Source organism: Misgurnus anguillicaudatus, unplaced genomic scaffold (assembly GCF_027580225.2).
Source record: "Misgurnus anguillicaudatus unplaced genomic scaffold, ASM2758022v2 HiC_scaffold_28, whole genome shotgun sequence".
Lineage (NCBI taxonomy): Eukaryota > Metazoa > Chordata > Actinopteri > Cypriniformes > Cobitidae > Misgurnus > Misgurnus anguillicaudatus.
In genome coordinates, this window is record NW_027395278.1 from 2,186,097 (window position 1) to 2,207,140 (window position 21,044).

General features: G+C 38.2%; 1 protein-coding gene across 2 annotated transcripts in view; it reads right to left on the bottom strand.

The window, feature by feature from the left end:
• LOC141362539 (unconventional myosin-VI-like) overlaps positions 1-21,044 on the bottom strand; it is an 84,948-nt gene that overhangs the window by 51,015 nt on the left and 12,889 nt on the right. For both annotated transcript variants that reach the window (XR_012368286.1, XM_073864772.1), the window contains exons 6-14: positions 19,164-19,219; positions 18,950-19,047; positions 18,708-18,872; positions 15,997-16,077; positions 11,239-11,419; positions 8,667-8,811; positions 4,774-4,931; positions 838-929; positions 516-588 (exon numbers count right to left, since the gene is read on the bottom strand). Coding sequence is in view for 1 of the 2 variants with exons in the window: in XM_073864772.1 (XP_073720873.1) it covers positions 516-588; positions 838-929; positions 4,774-4,931; positions 8,667-8,811; positions 11,239-11,419; positions 15,997-16,077; positions 18,708-18,872; positions 18,950-19,047; positions 19,164-19,219 (1,049 nt within the window). In the remaining variant the exon portion in view is untranslated. The remainder of the gene's footprint in view (positions 1-515; positions 589-837; positions 930-4,773; positions 4,932-8,666; positions 8,812-11,238; positions 11,420-15,996; positions 16,078-18,707; positions 18,873-18,949; positions 19,048-19,163; positions 19,220-21,044) is intronic.

A 21,044-nucleotide genomic window follows, 5' to 3' on the forward strand; every position in this document is an offset into this window, starting at 1 on the left:
CATCTTTAGACAGATTTACAAATTTAATCTGGAGAATGGTTGTTTTTATCTGTGGGTTTATGGAATAAAACAAAATACAAAAACAAATGACTACTAAAGCTACTTTCGTCTGGAAAAAACAATGAATGTCTTTGAAATATCTTTACTGTAGGGATTTTCAAAGGAAATACTGATATGTGCGATTCATTCTTTTGTATATTACATAAATGTCCAATAAAAACCCTTTAAATGTCACCACAATTTATGTTAAGACTCTGATGTTTTGTTGTGCGCAGACAGCTCTGTTGTCGTCTGTAAATGTTTTGACCTGTCAGGTTTCAGCGATGAATTGCTGAAAAATGACATGAACGTTTTTATATTCAGGGCCACTTCTATAAGCTCAGAGAAGATGGAGTTGGACTTTACATCAGCAGAGGACTTCATTATATTTAAGAAGTTGTCTGGGGCCATAGTGCATCCGGTAATGAATGGAACGGAGGAAGGTCATTAATATTTGTAGCCAAAGGGACACTGACCTATGCAGTCCTGATTATCAACATAATGAACTTCATTCACTCCTAGGTCTTCCTTTTGATACAGCTCTTGCTCCTGGGGAGAAAAACACAAGATAAGTGGGCAGCGGTTTCTGCTGAAAGTGAAAATTGCTTAACTTAATATTCTTCAATAGAAACGTCTCAAAAGAGGTGAAACTGCAATTGTTAAACCGCAGTTTTTCAGCTCGAGCTGGGAGCAGAATGCAGAATGAATAGGTGCGATCAGGTGCGTGATAAAGAACAGTATACTGTAGTCACGAGTCGCTGATCAATACTTAAAATCCCAATAACACTGATGACTTACCTCTTTCAGTATGCGTTCATTAAAAAACTGCTGTAGTTTTTCATTACAATAGTTGATGCAGAACTGCTCAAAGCTGTTGTGTTCGAAATACTCTAAAGAGGCAAATAAAAAAAGCTTTTGTTGATTCATGTGCTGGTTATTTCTCTAAAGGCATTTAAATCTTATTACTGAGATGTTAGTGAGATTCACTTCACCTTTTAATTTTATTAAAAGGACAAGCCAATACAAAGTGAATTCAATCATCTATTATATAGCCAATAAGTCATGTCCCATGCTGTATTTATCTTTTTAACATTAATGAAATATTCAGAGTTAAATAAAAGTTAAAGTCTGTTGACAGACAAATAAAAACTTCTAAGAATTTCTATGTTTTGCTGAAAACATAGGAAGACATTTTAAGTAATGTAACGTAACAGATCTGGGATAGCATTAAATTCCATTCTAGGAGAAAATAATACTATGGAAGTAAATGGTGCCCCAGATCTGGGATGCGTTTCCAGAACAACGACGTAACTCGCTGCTGAACCACCATGGTATGATGCATAGCTGGAGAGACTAACTACCTAGTCAAGACTGTTTCCCGAAAACATAGTAACTTTGTCACACATTCGTCGTTTGAACCATGTTGTTTCGACAACATAGTTGATGATGTCACGTGGGAGGTGGAGTACTAATTAATCTGTTTAAATTGATTTAATGTCAGATTATTGATGTAAATAACGTATATTGCATCGGAAGACTGGTGTTGTTACCGTGATTTAGTTCTTTGTTGTTTAAAGGTGCAGTGTGTATTTTATAAAGGATCTAATGACAGAAATGTAATATTACTTCAATAACTATATTATCAGTGGTGCATAAAGGCCTTACATAATAAACAGTTATGTGTTTATTATCTTAGAATGAGATGTTTTATCTACATACATCGTGGGTCCCCTTACATGGAAGTCACCATTTTGTGCCGCCATGTTTCTACAGTAGCCCTAAATTGCTGTACAGAGCGTGTTTTGTCACTACTGTATTTTGTCTTATGCTACGTTCACATCAGCCGTGGTAGAGGCGTCAAGCGCGAATGATTTCAGTGTTAAGTCAATGTGAAGACGCGTCTTGAGGTCTCTCAACGCAAATGAGGCATTTAGTGCGGTAGACGCGATCTAGTTCACGCGAATTGAGCATTGTTGCAGCAAACGCGCGAGTTGAAAGTTTTTAACTTGTGCGGAAAAACGCGCCGCGTTAACCAATCAGGAGCTTGCTCTAGTAGTGACGTGATTTAGGGCTGTTGAAATGAATTTCAGTAATCGAATATAATTCGAATATTAAAAAAATAATACTAATCGAATGTTAAAACTACTATTCGAATGGGATTTTTACAAAATTTTTTTTTTTTTAATGTGTTCACTATCTAACGCATTTATGCTGTTAAATACCGCTAGCTACCTCGACCCGCGTTTCCATTGGCTAATTGAAACGAGACCAGCAGCATGAGGTACGTGAGAAAGAGAAAGCGGAGCTGATAGCGATTGCGGAGGAAGGTTATGAGGAAGACGACAACGGAGCAGCCAAGGTGAAGAGGACACAGTGTCAGGAGAAAACCGCTCTCAGTGCTATGGGCGACCGTTTTGGGAATGTCTTTAATGCTAATTTGTTTGGATAAGTTTGTCTTTTTGACCAGTGACAAAATACTTCCTCTAAGGTGTGTTTAAATGAAAAAAGAATAGTAAAATTGGAGGCCAGGGGATGTGTGTGCTGTGTGTAAGTATTGTATTGATGTGATCTACGCAGCCCTCATACGAGAACAAAGAGAACTGCGTTGATAATGAAATTGTTCATTAAAGTTGACAACTTTGTTAATTTTGTGTCTAAGCTTAATCATTAATTAGCAAGAATGCTATCACCTGTTATTAAATAATTACATGTTTATTAATACTGCAATGTCTTCTAGTGGACATAATTTAAAACAAGTCAACTATACGAGCTCATAGTGGCATTGGCATTGGCATTGGCCGTTTTTACAATGTGTGTAGATAGATACATAGTAAATATTAATAAGTCAAATTTGAGCATTAAACAATCGATTATAAATCGAATATTAAAAAAAAATAATGAATGAAATTCGAATGGGATAATAGAGGAAGATTGACAGCCCTAACGTGATTACAGGATGCAAGCGGAGTCGCAAAAGCCTCTCCCATGATGCGAATTTCCGCTTGAATGTCTTGATGACTAGAATTTCACATGAAGCGAGTAAACTCCAAATGTTCAAGCGGCAAACTAGATGCGGTAGATGCCTCAAACGTGGCTGGTGTGAACCCACGATTAGACAACAACATGTTTGTCCTGTGGCAGCTACCGTAGCTTCTCCATGTGTTTCAGTGAGTGTTGAACTGAGCCGTTGGTTGCAATTCACAATCTCACTGCTAGATGGCGCTACCATTTACACACTGCACCTTTAATTTCAAGATTTTTAGTTCATGTGCAAGTTCCTTCTTAAGTCACTTCTCCCAGGGATTCCCCGGGGTCTTAACTCTTTCCCCGCCAGCGTTTTTTTAAAAAAGTTGCCAGCCAGCACCAGCATTTTTCATGATTTTCACAAAAGTTTAATGCCTTCCAGAAAATGTTCTTCTTTAAATGTATAAACAAACAATATATCATGATGAAAGAACAGACCCTCTGCTTTCAAACAAAAAAAAAACATTTCATCCTACCTTCATTAGTTCTCTTGTAATCACCTCTCAAACATGGGTAGGTTTCTTCAACAACACCCAATTTTGCACAAACCCTGAGATAATTTTTGCGCTGAGATCCATTTTTGCGAAGGACTTTTGATAGAGATCAGATGCAGAGCGATCTTTAAAACATACACAGAGTTCTTTCTCTTTCACGCGAGGTGCTACTTCCGGGTTGTATAAGTTGCGGAAGTGGATAATAGCGGTATTGCGGAAAGACGGAAAATCTCGTCATTGGCGGGGAAGCATTTTCTCTTAATTGACAAGATATCTCGTCAATGGCGGTGAAAGAGTTAAAGGTCGCATACTGCAGTTTTCGAATAAAGCGATGTAATTTTGTTTACAAACTTAAAGGCGTAAAATAAAATTTTTATATATTTAGAATGATGAATACAGAAGGCACTACATGTTTTTTTGCTTCTGTTGTTGAAAAGCATGATCAACGTACGTCTACATACTATAATAACAAGGAACTATGCTTCTAACCACAGGTGAAGAGCTGTTGTTCAAACCAAACAAGTTTGCGAATGTTCGTATAAACGATCGTTTCGGGAAACGCCAAATCGCTGAACTTTGTCAGTAACGACGAAACTTACGACGGTAGTTGGTTAACGATGCTTTTGGGAAACGCTGTTTGGTTAACATTTTCTTAAATATCTTCATTTGTGTTCAGCAAACAAAGAAATATATACAGGTTTAAAACAACTTATGTGGGATTAATTAAAAGTTTTTGGTAAACCATCATTTTAAAAAACATGCAAACAAATCTAAACAACTTTCTTTGATAAATACACTTTTTAAAGAAATAAAATCTGAGACTACATTGAACAGGAATGAATATTCTGCACTATTTCTAGGTCATGAGGTTTAATGCATTTTTCTGCTTTAATGTGTAAAACACAAAAGGCAAGATTTCCTTGCTTCCATTGAAGCACAAAAGATGTTCTGGAACACTTACAAATCATGCGGGGATAACAACGACCATCAAAATCAAAATGGATTTTTGCTCGAGTGTGCCTGCTGTCATTACTGCCAAAGCAGGGCAAACTGAAATTTCGGATAATTACTCAATTCGAAATTTAATAAACGGTTTTATATTTAACAAATGCAAATTGCATGCAACTTCACAAGTGCTCTTAGTCTTTTGGACCTCAACATAAATTGCCTTGATTGACATGATTAAAATAAATTCTGTTTTGACACACAAGCTCACCGAAGCCAGCGATGTCCAACACGCCAATGAAGCTGGATGACGTATCAAAGGGGAAGCACTGGTTGACCCGCTTGACCACATGATCAAAGAGTCTGCTGTAAACCGCTTTGGCGAGGGCATCACGGGCATTGTTGGCCTGTTCCACCTTCAGAGGCACCCTGGAGAGGACCAAAGTGGGACAGGAGAAGGCAAAATCTGGGTCAGAGCTTCTGCTAATGCCACCTCATCAATACATGTCTATTCTTTTCCACTACACTACATCTCGTAAGACAGTGAGCGTTATATCACCTCGGGGAACGTCTAAAAACACTTGCTCTTCACAGAATGCTGAAATAATTTATCAGTCAAAATTTCATTTATTTTCCTGCCAGTTTCATTATAATCTCAAGACGCTTAAGGCAGTGAAAAAATGTTTCCGGAACATTATTTGACCTGACAATAATGTGTTTATACAGTTATTCAAAGGGCAAACAAACATAACTAAGCTCTTTACTGCCTAAAGTCGCCTAAAGCAGCAGTGAAATAGTTTTTTTTCAATGCATGTACCTCAACACAAAAAAAATTGATTTTTACCTGTATTTAGTGTACAAAAGTAAATTAAGACCGTTTTCTGTTTTGCTAAAAGTTCTTTTTTTACTAGGTTTTTATTTTCAAAATTGACAATAGGTGCATGGAGGCCACTAGTCCACTAGTGCTTTATGCAACCTGATTTCACGGATTTCCGTGGTATAGTCACGGAATATTTTGCTAATTTATCCGTGTCATTGTCACTGATCTCCGCATTTTTCCGTGGCTGTACCACGGACTTTCTTTTCCGTGTCATTGTCACGGATTGGTTACTCATCTGCTTTATCCTATTGTCAAACCATTGTCGCTTCGGTTTAGGGTTAGATGTGGTGTTTGCGTTAGGATGTCACTTTAACTGGGCGTTTACACCAGACGTGGTAGAGGCGGCAAGCGCGCGTGATTTACATGTTAAGTCAAAGACGCAATTAGACATCCTGCAGTGCTGTACAGATGGTAGGCGCGAAGCGGATGGCGCGTTCCGCGCAAATTGAGCGTTGCCACGGGAAACGCGCAAGTTGAAAAATCTGAACTTTGGCGGATTTCCGCGCCGCGTTAACCAATCAGGACCTTGCTGTAGTAGTGACGTGATTACAGGAAGCTAGCGGAGTCTCACCAGAGTCGCAGAAGCCCCTCCCATGACGCGAATTTCCGCGTGAATGTCACGAATGACTAGAATTTCATGCGCGGCTTTCACACGCGAATGAAGCGAGTAAACTCAAATGTTCAAGCGTCCAACTACGTGCGAATAGCGTGTTTTTGCCGCCTCTACCGTGGCTGGTGTGAATGCACCATAAGTATTGGTTTATACTATTTTTACTGATTTATCAGATTTTTAAACCATTGTCGCCTGGCTTTACGGTTAGAGTTGGGTTTGGGTAGGGATGCCATTTTATGAAAATCTAACCCTAAATTGAAGCGACAATGGTAAGAAAAAAGGACAAAACAGTTGGTTACTCAACTGCTTTTTCCTATTGTCAAACCATTGTCGCTTCGGTTTAGGGTTTGATGTGGTGTTTGCGTTAGGATGTTACTTTAACTGGGTGTTCACACCAGACCCGGTAGAGGCGGCAAGCGCGCGTGATTTACACATTAAGTCAAAGCAAACACGCAATTAGACATCCTGCGGGGGTGTACACGCGGTAGGCGCTGCGCAAGTTGAAAAATCGGAACTTTGGCGGATTTTCGCGCCGCGTTAACCAATCAGGATCTTGCTGTAATAGTGACGTGATTACAGGAAGCTTGCGGAGTCTCAGCAGAGTCGCAGACGCCCCTCTCATGACGCGAATTTCCGCGTGAATGTCACGAATGACTAGAATTTCATGTGAGGCATTCACGCGCGAATGAAGCACGTAAACTCAAATGTTTAAGTGTCCAACTACGCGACCGCGGCTGGTTTGAATGCACCATAAGCATTGGTTTATACTATTTTTTCTGATTTATTTTTTTATATTTTCAGATTTTTAAACCATTGTCGCCTGGTGTTAGAGTTTGGTTTGGGTATGGATGTCATTTTATGTAAATCTAACCCTAAACCGAAGCAACAATGGTAAGAAAAGAGGATAAAACAGTTGAGTAACCAATCCATGACAATGACACGGAAAAATGAGCAAACTATTCCGTGACTATACCACAGAAATTTCTGAGATCAGGTTGACTTTGTGCAAACACCTGTGAAAAATAAACAAAACTGGCCCGCAATACTCCTAAAGCATAATGTTTGTATTTCGGCATAGTGCTTTTTTATCCACCGTATCAAAATAAAAAGACTCAATGGGCCTTTTTAAGAAGAATTACATAATTAAACAGCAAATAGTAAAGGGAATGGATAAATTCAAACGTATTTTCGACTGGGTGCTTTGATAAATGTGCATACACATAGTCGCATACCAAAAACAGCCCTTGAAATCCCAGCGGCGCTCAAAGGATATTACGAAAAAAACACAAATAAATCTCTATAAAGTACTCCTATTAAAGTGCAGCAGCACAGAGACACATGGTCATAATCACAAGACACAGTGGCTACCCATGATCCTCCAGAGATGTATGGATACCACCGACCGTATAAAACTCCAGAACGGAATGATAATGCTTTCTCGCTCTCTTGACGCTTGCGAATACCTGCTGTGTGACTCTTATTGCCTGTGCAGTTAATAAAAGCTGGACCTGGCTCACAATAATCTCTAGCATCAAGAGATCGCTTTTCATTAACTTGCTTTTATGCCATTAGCCAATTCCCTCTGTCGTATACATGCCGAGAGGCCGCCAGCGACTCTTTCTCAATGTCATCCGCTCGTTGCATTTAACGTATTATTGTAAAAATCACAATCACTCTGAAATTAAGCTCTGTCAAGCGCAAGCTGGTGCCCTCTCTGGTGTCTGACAGCGTGAATCGCAAGGGTCACCGTAGCTTTGCTTGAATGCAGCGCCCGTAATTTTTCAAGAAATGCATTTAGCATATGTGCGTGGTCGCGCATCTGTTCGCGGTCAAATGAAGAGGGCACCGAAACCTCGTGTGACTTGATTCTCATCACACCTAAAAGACCCCTGGCCACTCCCTCAGACAAACATCCATTATTCATGCGGCGCAAACACTTCCAGCCCAGCATCTGTGCTCAGTTAAATATTAATCCATAGAGTACTGCCCTATCGTTTAGACGGCGCAGAATATAAAACCCCACCTGGGCGAAGCGGAACAAGGCATCTGATTCAATCGAGGCAATTGAGTTTTTCCAATTCCGCTCCCCTTCAATAGCACGCCACGGATGCGGTAATTGGACTGTGCGGTGAAACAAAAGAAGTGTGCTCTCAAAGTTTCAAACTGAAGGCTTGCTGCACACAAACTGTATTATTTTTTATGTAAAATAAAATGAAATTTAAAAGCCACGGCCTAATGCACCAAAGGGACAGGAGTTGGTTATGTAACCAAAAAATAAACATCCGTTTAAATGCAGAAGATGACTTTCAGTGGCAACTAAACTATTAAGGTTCCTTAGCTAATTTAGTCTGTGCCACATTTGATTACACCGACCAGATCTCTAGCGAAAAAGCTAGCTATTTTCAACTTCCCTCCCGCCTCCGAGAGGCCAAACGGAGGATTCATTTGACTGTTATGCGAATGCAGATGAGATGATGAAAAGACACATAGACATTGAGATGTGAAGAGGGAGGGGATGATAGAAAGCAGGAATCTCATGAGATCTGGAGCAGCTCTTGGCAGCAAGATTGATCATCCTCATTAAAAAAGACTTAAACAAACTAAACAGAAACGGGTGACCCTCAGGTCACTGGCTGAGCAGACGTTAGGGTAAATGTGTGGGGTCACTCACTTGATGACTGTGCCTTTGGCGCCCCCTGCAGTGGTGAGCATGACCCTGGTGGTGAGGCTGACTCGCAGATCGTCCTGATCCAGGCCCAACAGCTCGGCACAGTACTCCAGAGTCTGACTAGACTGTTTCTTCAGAATACAGCCACCTGGCAACAGACGATAATCTTAGTACATTATCTGTTTTGCTACAACTGAGCACAGAATACAATATATTGAAATATAATAATGTTTTATCATCTATTTCATGAAAACTGGAATGGGTTCGTGATGACTCAAAATACTTGCATAAGAGCTGAAACGTAAATATAACCAAAATATAAATACATGTATAGTATAAAAGCGCACTCCTTCAATCTCCCATCACATTTCAGATCCTTTCAAAAATATGTGTTCATAATAGTCTTCAGGCGTCATATATAACATTATACTCCATATTTTCCAGTTGAAAGGCACCTCAGGACAGCAGGTTCATTGAAAGCTGGAAATGGAGCATGCAAGCCCGGTAAAAGGTGTTATACCTTCATAAGAAGCGGAAAACAAATCCTGATGTACGTCTGGCAAAACTAGAAAGAACATCGTAGCCCCTTAGCTGCACTTTAATGAGGTCTTTTGAGTTCTAGGAAGGACGGGTGTGGTGTGTGTGTGATGAGAATTAACATCAGCACATAGGTAAGAGCTTTAAATAATAAAATAACACTGCACACATTCATGGAAATTGACTGAATTTCGCTTACTAGATGTGACTACAATTAGATTTTAAAGGGATAATTTATCGAAAAATTCTCATTATTTATTCAAGTTGTTCCAAACTAACTTGACGAGAAGTTGTGCTTTAAAAGTGGATATTTTTTATGTTTCTTGTCAAAAATGACAATCGTTTCGCTAGATAAGACCCTTATGCCTCGTTTGGGATCGTTTATAGTCCATTGAAACTCCATTGAAAAAAACTGTTAAGTGTTGAGTTAAGTATTAAATGTTGGGCTCTATTAAAGTCCATTAAAATGAGAAAAATCCTGCAGTGTTTTCCTCAAAAAACATAATTTCTTCTCGACTGAACAAAGAAAGACATCAACATTTTGGATGACATGGTGGTGAGTAAATTATCTGGATTTTTCTTTCAAGAAAATTCAATATTCCTTTAAGCAATAGCAGGAAACTGCAGGATCTCTTAAACCGAAAATTAAATTCTAATTTTAAAGAAATTTCTTTTTATTTCATTCGGCTCAAAAACGCACAAGATGTGTTTAGTGCCAAGAGAGGTCACACTAAACACAGACGATGCCTAAAGAAGACATTTACTCCTGAAAATTAAATAAATTATTTTTTTGTACATATTTCCTGTATTTTCTCAATAAAATAGATTGAAAAATACATATGGATGGACATTAAAACTTCTAAAACAACAAGTCTGGTGGTGGCCTAAGACTTTTGCACAGTACTGTATGTTTGCAGTTACATACTATCAAGGTTATAGTCATTTAAATTTACTAAAAACAAGTGTAACACAAAAATCTATCTTGTTCTGTTGTGTTACTTTTGACCGATCTATGTGTTACTTTCGTCCCAGCTGAAGGGGTCATAAGTAACAAATCACTACTTATGTTCAAAGTGAAATTGTACCGAAGTCATTTTACATTTGTTCAAAATTCCACCTGGTATTGATAGACCACACTTGTGAGTTATTGACCAAAGCAAAAATATATCTCTGTCTAAAAGACTATCTTTTAAAATTTAAAAACGTTTTTCTGAAAAATTTTACTTTCATCCCTGCTCTCCCCTAATTGCTATGTGGTCATTAAGGTTTTGAGGCTGCCTGTGTAAACCAAGCTAAAGATATTTACTATTTTCCACATAAAATCATCCTACATAATGTAAAGAACATTCTGTGAAAATATAACATTGATATTTGTAATACTGACTGTGTAAGATGATGTCAAAGATTGAAAATCAAACTTTAACGCTCCTAATCTCTTAATTAGATGATGAGACTTGGATTTCACAGGTAGGGTCACACGTGAGTTAACATAAGGTTAAGGATTTGACCCAATTCCCAAAATCCATGTATGGAAAATGTTCTCATTATTCCAGTAAGACACTGGAGTCCTTAGATGACCGTGTACTGTATGTAAATCTTTTATTCAGATGTTGTAAACTTTGTATAAAGGCAAAATGTGTCTAGCATATATTAGATGTCTCCTGCTGATTGGCTTGTTTGATTGTTCAAGTATTTTTTTTTAGTAACACCGTGTCTAAACCAAGCGTGACATTATAAAGCGTCAAGCGATAATTCCAATCTCTTGAGTTTTGGTTGTAACCAACTGTGACAGCAACAAGTGACGCGTGACAAGACATTCTGTCGGCCGTTTGGTTTCTACTTCTGCCACGTTTCGCTAGGTAGCCCCACCCACAGTAAAATCTCATTGGTCCGAAATCCCAATCCACATATTAAACATCAAATATGTTTAGAAGTTTTGACACTTTAATTTTAGGACACAAAGCATCTGAACTCCAAGTAGGCATTTTATACTTCATAATGCATGTGAAGAGTGGAAAACAGTTATATAAATGGGTACCAGAGGAACTTCCTGTCTCCTCAAAGTCAATATTGCCGAGATGAAGGACCCCAGCCACCACTTTGAAGAGATTGAGCTTCTCTGTATCATCCAGACCGATTTTCTTCATGGCTGCCACCATTCTGTTAAAGTCTCCCAGGTCATCCAGCAAAGGGTCCTTCAGAGCTCCCAACTTTCCATGCTAGAGACACAACAGATCTTGAGCACACACATTTCCACGTTTCCACAACATCTACACCCGACACACACACACTGCAAATGCCTTAGAGGGAAATATACAGCATCTAGATACTGTAGCTGGAATCAGAGATTTGGAGGCTGTATATAAATCCAGATCTCTGATTAAAGGAAGAAAAGATATATAACAAAACCAGGGTCAGAGTGTGCCAGCACATTATTAAAGGAATAGTCCATTTTCTTAAAAGAAAAATCCAGATAATTTACTCACCACCATGTCATCCAAAATGTTGATGTCTTTCTTTGTTCAGTCCAGAAGAAATTATGCTTTTTGAGGAAAACATTGCAGGATTTTTCTCATTTTAATGGACTTTAATAGACACCAACACTTAACACTTAACACGTAACAGTTTTTTTCAACGGAGTATCAAAGGATTTGAAACGATCCCAAACGAGGCATAAGGGTCTTATCTAGTGAAACGATTGTCATTTTTGACAAGAAAAATAAAAAATATGCACTTTTAAACTACAACTTCTCATATTCCTCCGGTCCTGAAAGCGTCAGCGTGACCTCACGCAATATGTCATGACGTCAAGAGGTCACAGAGGACGAACGTGAAACTCCGCCCCAGTGTTTACAAGTGTGGAGAAAGAGGACCGTTCCGACGTTGTTGTATGTGGAATGATACTAATTAATGTCTTTGTGTCAGTTTATTGTTTACAATGGTCCGCAAATGTGCGTTTTATATATGTAACACGTGACCTCCCTACGTCACTACTCATTTACGTTAGGTCGCGCTGGACCGGACCTAGACGAAAAGTTGTGGTTTAAAAGTGCATATTTTTTATTTTTCTTGTCAAAAATGACAATTGTTTCGCTAGATAAGACCCTTATGCCTTGTTTGGGATCGTTTATAGTCCTTTGAAACTCCGTTGAAAAAAACTGTTACGTGTTGAGTTAAGTGTTAAGTGTTGGTGTCCATTAAAGTCCATTAAAATGAGAAAAATCCTGCATGTTTTCCTCAAAAAACATAATTTCTTCTGGACTGAACAAAGAAAGACATCAACATTTTGGATGACATGGTGGTGAGTAAATTATCTGGATTTTTCTTTTAAGAAAATGGAGTATTCCTTTAAGAAGGGTTATTGAAGAGTAGGTCTCACCTACCGAAGTCTCACTCTTCGTTGAAAATCTTTCCCTTCACCATAGACTTTAAATCTTATTTGCACATCTGCATATTCAAAGTTAGTATATTGTTGGTTTACCTGGTATACAGTGTGTGCCTTGACGTGATACATTTGAATGTGCACATGCATGAATAAGATTTGAGACTAGGATTTTATTTAGGGAAAACCTTGAAATTTTTCTGTTCTTATCCAAACCTGCTGTATGGATTTTTAATGTAGATAGTTTTATGATGTTTGTGTCCTTTTTTGGAGCTTGACATATTCTTTAATCTTTCTTTTAAAGTTTTTCTGTGGTTAACTATTTCATATCTATTTCTTTTATAGCAAGTACTAGCTGTCTCCAAAGTGGCAGCAGTTCGCAACACTCTGACCAATGTTGGAGCTTAGCAGCTGTTTAATACCCATAACAACCCCATGCAAATCAGCGTATAGACCCATGCACACCCTAAAGCTCATGCATAGAGCAAAAAAAAAGAATTTAAGGCATGAAAGCATTTAGAAAATTGTTAGACTGGTCACCTTATTGTCCTGAATTATAAAAAGATGAAGAAGGGCAAAGAGACAAAATATGTGATTAGAAAAAAATACAATGTTAGAAAAATGTTGCTCTGTTCCAAACCCTAATGACATGTAGGGATCATGGGAACGACATTCCCAATACTTGAGGAAAGATGAAAAAAAAGTTTTACTTTGATAAAATAATATACACTCACCTAAAGGATTATTAGGAACACCATACTAATACCGTGTTTGACCCCCTTTCGCCTTCAGAGCCTTAATTCTACGTGGCATTGATTCAACAAGGTGTTAAAAGCATTCTTTAGAAATGTTGGCCCATATTGATAGGATAGCATCTTGCAGTTGATGGAGATTTGTGGGATGCACATCCAGGGCACGAAGCTCCCGTTCCACCACATCCCAAAGATGCTCTACAGGGTTGAGATCTGGTGATGTGGGGACCATTTTAGTACAGTGAACTCATTGTCATGTTCAAGAAACCAATTTGAAATGATTCGAGCTTTGTGACATGGTGCATTACCCTGCTGGAAGTAGCCATTAGAGGATGGGTACATGGTGGTCATAAAGGGATGGACATGGTCAGAAACAATGCTCAGGTAGGCCGTGGCATTTAAACGATGCCCAAGTGGCACTAAGGGACCTAAAGTGTGCCAAGAAAACATCCCCCACAGCATTACAACACCACCACCAGCCTGCACAGTGGTAACAAGACATGATGGATCCATGTTCTCATTCTGTTTACGCCAAATTCTGACTCCACCATCTGAATGTCTCAACACAAATCAAGACTCATCAGTCCAGGCAACATTTTCCAGTCTTCAACTGTCCAATTTTTGGTGGAGATGAGTGGTACCCGGTGGGGTCTTCTGCTGTTGTAGCCCATCCGCCTCAAGGTTGTGCGCGTTGTCGCTTCAAAAATGCTTTGCTGCATACCTCGGTTGTAACGAGTGGTTAATTCAGTCAAAGTTGCTCTTCTATCAGCTTGAATCAGTCAGCCCATTCTCCTCTGACCTCTAGCATCAACAAGGCATTTTCGGCCACAGGACTGCCGCATACTGGATGTTTTTCCCTTTTCAAACCATTCTTTGTAAACCCTAGAAATGGTTGTGCGTGAAAATCCCAGTAACTGAGCAGATTGTGAAATACTCAAAACGGCCAGTCTGGCACCAACAACCATGCCACGCTCAAAATTTCTTAAATTACCTTTCTTTCCCTTTCTGACATTCAATTTGGAGTTCAGGAGATTGTCTTGACCAAGACCACATCCCTAAATGCATTGAAGAAACTACCATGTGATTGGTTGATTAGATAATTGCATTAATGAGAAATTGAACAGGTGTTCCTAATAATCCTTTAGGTGATTGCATAGTAGTATAGCTACGTAAAAATACAAATCCATTATTTCTGTAATACGATATTGTGTTAGCTCACCAATTGCTAACAATAGTTTAACTCTATGGGGTGGTTTCCAGGACAAGGATTATCTTAAGACAGGACTAGGCCTTAGTTTACCTCTTTCCTTGACAGCTTTTTTCATGATTTTCACAAAAGTTTATTGCGTCCCAGAAAATGCTCTTCTTTAAATATATATAGCGGCGGGGAAAGGGTTAATTAGAAGATATAACTTGTTTCAACAAACATGCCTTACTAAAAACATTACTTCTGTGCATTTTGAGGCAAAACAAAGGGCACTGATGTATTTTCAGAAATCTCAGTTCAAGTTGTTTTCAGTTTGGACAGCTCTGACATTTATATTAGTCTAGGACTACTAGTCTAATCCCTGTCCAGGAAACCGCTTCATCAGATGTAAATCTGTTAGTTTGCTTTATTAAAGGGATACAGACCTGTATGAGTTGTTTTATTGTGATAAACACAAAAGAAGATATTTTGATAAATGATGGTAAGCACACGGCTGATTGTAAACATTGACTTCAATAGTAGGAAAACAATTATTATGAAAAATTGTGATAAATGATGAAGATATTTTGATAAATGATGGTAAGCACACAGTTGATGGTACCCATTGAATTCCATCGTATTGTTCTTTCTACAATGGAAGTCAATGGTTACGATCAGTTTTGTGCTTACCATCATTTATCGACATATTTTATGCTTATCAGAAAAAAGAAATTCATACAGGTTTAGAACAACATGAGGATGAGAAAATTATGAAAGGTTATATTGTTTTATCTTGGTTAGGGTGCTATTTTAGAAGCGGTCAAGTGCACTTGGTTGTGAAACAGAGTCCAAGACAAGAAAAATCTCTGCTGATTCAGAAAGAAAGATTCGTTTGGAAGATAAAAATATACCATAAAGAGCCAAACTCATGCAATTCAAATGCCCACGGATGTTAAAAAAAATTAAAGCACCATCTGTGAATTTGGAGTGAGAATCTAATCTCAGATCTTGATCTTGATGTTGTGAAACAGAAGGTGTTGAGAAAATGCACCATACTGTAGCAATGGCAGAAACAGCAGCTAATGAATATCTCATCACGTCCAGAGGGATTCAAAACAATGATGATTTATAATAATGGCCCTCCATAACAATAACATCAATTGCCAAGCTCAGTCTCTTGGGAAGGTCGTGCATAAGCACATCACAACAATGCAGAAATTTATTGCACTCTTTCAAGGGGAACTAATTCTGTCTAGAGCAAAAGTCGATCCTGCAACTTCCAAAATTCTTAGTATGTGGAAACACTGTGTAGAGATTCGATTACATACATTGTAAGACACGTGGAAATACAACAAAAGCTTATTGCTGATTATCATATTAAATAAACAGTGTAAATCAGTGCATTGGAATGAGGAAACAGATTAATCGTGAATCCATACTGACGCAAAAATCCCAAGGGTGGATGTCTCTACGTACCTCAGGACTTTTCCTGTTTTGCATGATCTGTTTATCTGAGTCCTTGCTTGCAAAGTATCGGGTGCAGCCGCGATTCAAATACTGAGTGAAACATAAACACAAAATGAGGGATGTTAATAAACGAGACCAAATACAGCAGAAAAAAAATGATGAAGAATAATCGCTGTTAAACAAATGTGCCATCTAGTGGTACATCTACATTTTTATGTTCTGCCATTCAAACAAGGTTTGGCATTATCTAACCAAAAACAAATACAGTCTTATGACGGCAATACAATCTGTACTGAGACTCACAGAGATTATTTAATTTTATTACATTTCAGAGAAAGCTTTGAGAGTCAGTCGAAGCTTGTGCTCATATACTTTGTCATTTTACAATTGTAGTGGCTGTCACTCACTTTTTGATAGCAAACAGCAACTATATGTGATTTCATAAGCATAAAAATATACAATAACAAAAAGTTAATGAAAACCTGTTGCTACTGCTGCCAATATAAATTAAAATGACTTAAATTATTATTTTTTATATTATTTAGGTGTCACTAATATTAATGTCAATTGTTTTTCTTTATGAAAAACACTATGCGAAGCCACTGAGCAAATAAATATCCGCATGTTAACTATTTATGAGCACTATTAAATTGTAAAAACTCGCAGTGTACCTTGCAGTAATATATTAATAATTATTATACCACGGGTCTCTTGAATGCTTTATTCTGATTGGTTGAGAAATGTTCCATGGGCAGTGGCGGCTCGTGACTGCTCATCCGAGGGGCGCAAATTCAAAATATGTGTACGGAGTGTGTTGCTCATGTTTTTAAAGTATGTGTTTGTCGTCATGTGAACCATGTGCATCACGTGTTTTGTCAAAATAAGTGCCTGCTGCATTCGCGTCAAAACCGTTTATGAAAAAAGAGACGCTCACGTTCACAAAATACACACAAGACATTCACTTAACACTAAACTCTGATTACGCATGAGATTATGCGAGTATCTGGCAAACGCAAGCGTCTCTTTTATCATAAACCATTAGATGCGTCTGCAGCAGGCACTTATTTTGACAAGAAACGTGATGCACATAGGATCACTCGACTCGCCGAACACATATTTTGAAATTACGAATCACACACATGACGGGCTACATACATGTTGTGACGAACTTTGCAATTGAGGTATAAGCGGAAGAATTAAATCCGGTCCTTTGAATTATTCGAAAATAATGCACAGATATTCATTAGGTATAACGGCACGATGTAATAAACAGCCCGTCGTCAATTATAAATAAAATCCACGTCCATGTTTGGTCATATTGGATTTTTTTTATAGAGATAAAAATTAGAACCGGAAGTTTTTGGTAGTTTTGCATTATGATACAAGTGTAGATTACCGTTTTTTTTTCTCTCTATGGCATTTGAGATCAGTTGGACCCGGAAGCGGTGCATGACATGAGACTTAACAAGCGGATGGTATTGGTTTTCAAACTTTTCGACATCACCAGGGTACGTATGTGAAGTTCTAGCTCAAAATACCATATAGATAATTTATTATAGCATGTTAAAATTGCCACTTTGTAGGTGTAAGCAAAAATGTGCCGTTTTGGGGTGTGTCCTTTAAGATGCAAATGAGTTGATCTCTGCACTAAATGGCAGTGCCAAGGTTGGATAGTGCAGATTAAGGGGCGGTATTATCTCCTTCTGACATTGCAAGGGGAGACAAATTTCGATTACCTATTTTTCACATGCTTGCAGAGAATTGTTTACCAAAACTAAGTTACTGGGTTGTTCTTGTTCACATTTTCAAGGTTGATAGAAGCACTGGGGACCCAAATATAGCACTTAAACTTGGAAAAAGTCAGATTTTCATGATATGTCCCCTTTAATTCCACAAAGTTATAATAAAATAATGAGTTTTATAAAAATTCCATAAAACTGTGGCCTCCATAATGCGCCTCCCAGTTTGGGAACCACTGAACTATACTGTAGTATCTGTATCACACTTACTTTTATGTTCAATAGTGAAAGTGCATAAAAATATCAGTTTTTAAAGGATTTTAAATGCCAGCGGTGTTACCATGCCTTTAGCGACAGGTTGTTCAACAAAATATATTTACAAATAAGTGATATTAAGATTAGTGTTGGAATTTTATTTTCTTATATGCTGAAAAATATCCAGTTGATTTGTCAGTGTTTTTCCTATAAGCTTTAAAGGCGGAGTCCATGATGTTTGAAAGCCGATGTTGATATTTGAAATCACCTAAACAAACACGCCCCTACCCCAATAGAATCTGGACCTTCTGTTGATAGACCCGCCCCACACATACGCAACTCGGTATTTGATTTGATTTGATTGGCTATAAGTGTGTTTTGGTAGACGGCCCGTCTAATTTTCCAAAGCGTTTTTCAAACATCGTGGACTCCGCCTTTAATAATTAATTAATATTAATTTATAATAATAGCACAGGTTTTATGTGTGATTGATACACTTCATTTTTAACCCTTTTTCTCATGGAAATGACACTAGGATTGTAAAATGACTCATATGGTCGGTTTGCAATGTAAAACTGTCACGCACTGCAGAACGGAACAAACAGTCTCAACGTTAAAGGAGACTCCTCTAGTTCCCTGCTGAACAGTGTCTAGACTTAAGACGAATAGTTTCCTGCTTTTGGTATGCTGGATTTAATAATAACTACTTATACGCAGGAAACTGACCCGGAAGTCGTCGGGTGAGCTGAGATGAAGTTTATTCCTGATATCCTCTGATGCTCCTGCACACAGTCTGTAAAATATATGATAGTTTCGCTCCTCTGGACTCTGCATACAGATCCGAGATTTCTCCAACAGATAATGTGAGACAAAACCTCCCACAACGGCATTCTGAAGACACAATGCACACAATCAGAGGTGTAACCGAATCATCGAGACGCTACAAAGCGATCAGTGTGACGACATACTTTCTCATTGAAGTGAATTTCCACAAACTTTCCAAATCGACTGCTGTTGTTGTTCCTGACTGTCTTTGCATTTCCAAAAGCTTCAAGCAAGGGGTTGGCTGTGGGAAACAGACAAATTATTTTAAAGCATAGATTTTGCATCACATGCAAAAATCAAAGTCCATTGTGCTCTGCACAGCCTGCGTGAAATGTTCATCTCGAGTCTTAGTCCTACCTTCAACGATCCTCTCATCTATATCTTGACATGTGCCGTAAGATGTGGTTAAGTATCTGAAATTAACCAAATGTATTATCAAGACATAACCATTCAAGGCTTAGATATACACACACTAAAATTAACATATACACGTAAATGTTAAAATTTACACACTAGTTCGGAATTGAATTTGAGCATGTGGATGCAAGCAACCGCATGACCTTATCCATTAGGAACACTGTGTCATAATTACTCATGACACTGAATGAAAGTTGTGCTTCAAATCTCTCGCAGTAACAAGCACTTTAGCAAGCACTGTAACACAGGTCGCGAGTGTTTGGTTAAGATCAAAGCATTTATAGTTGTGAATCATTGCCGTCTCTCAAATTAAAATGCAAAGCATGTTCGCATACATTTTTTCACTGCAGAAAACAAATGCAAACAGTTGGCATTTATGCACGCATTGAATTACTAATGTCAACTGTGTAATGTGCTGTAAACGTACAAAAATGCGTTTTGTGTTTCTGGGCATATTTATTCTGTAAAGGAAACCTTTGAAAATGTTAACTCCATTAAAGCAAATTTAAACTGACTGGATCGGACACAGCTGTTGAGTTTTCATCCAGTTTCACTGTTCCACTCAGCTTGCCACAACCAAAATTTTCATTTTACAATGAGAAGAAGTGACTTTGACATCATTTTGCAACTTAAATTCAGTGGAAACTCTAGGATGCCTCAAGATTTATTTTTAAATGGTGCTTGTATTAAAGAGATAGTTCAGCAAAAAATGAAAATGACTCTATGATTTACTTAATTTACTAATAAAGGCCTTTGAGGGTAATCGATGCAATTTAGTAAGAAAAATATCCATGTTTAAAACTTTCTAAAGTATAATATCTAGCTTTCGTCAGCAGCCAATGCGTATTCGCCAGAAGCTATTCACGCCACTACCAGAAGCTAGTTATTATAGTTTATAAAGTTTTAAATATAGATATTTGTCTTACAAAATCGTATCAATTACACTCAGAAGCAGTGGCAGGCAGTGACTTCTTTTTCGAGGGCGCACAATGCCAAGCTCATCAAAACATGACTCCGAACACATATTTCGAATCTGCTCCCTCAAAAGAAAAGTCACTGAAAGCCAAGTGGATTACTTATGTGAAGGATGATGTACTTTTTTGGGCTTGAAAGTCATGGACCCTGTTTTCTACCTTTATATACTCACCTAAAGGATTATTAGGAACACCATACTAATACTGTGTTTGACCCCTTTTCGCCTTCAGATCTGCCTTTATTCTACATGGCATTGATTCAACAAGGTGCTAAAAGCATTCTTTAGAAATGTTGGCCCATATTGATAGGATAGCATCTTGCAGTTGATGGAGATTTGTGGGATGCACATCCAGGGCACGAAGCTCCCGTTCCACCACATCCCAAAGATGCTCTATTGGGTTGAGATCTGGTGACTGTGGGGGCCAATTTAGTACAGTGAACTCATTGTCATGTTCAAGAAACCAATTTGAAATGATTTGAGCTTTGTGACATGGTGCATTATCCTGCTGGAAGTAGCCATCAGTGTCATAAAGGGATGGACATGGTCTGAAACAATGCTCAGGTAGGCCGTGGCATTTAAACGATGCCCAATTGGAAATAAGGGGCCTAAAGTGTCCCAAGAAAACATCCCCCACACCATTACACCACCAGCCTACACAGTGGTAACAAGGCATGTAAATCCATGTTCTCATTCTGTTTACGCCAAATTCTGACTCTACCATCTGAATGTCATCTGAATGTCTCAACAGAAATCATCAGACCAGGCAAAATTTTTCCAGTCTTCAACATTTAAATATTCACTTTTTGTCTCCATAGTGTTATTTCACTTATGCTTGGTTTCAGACT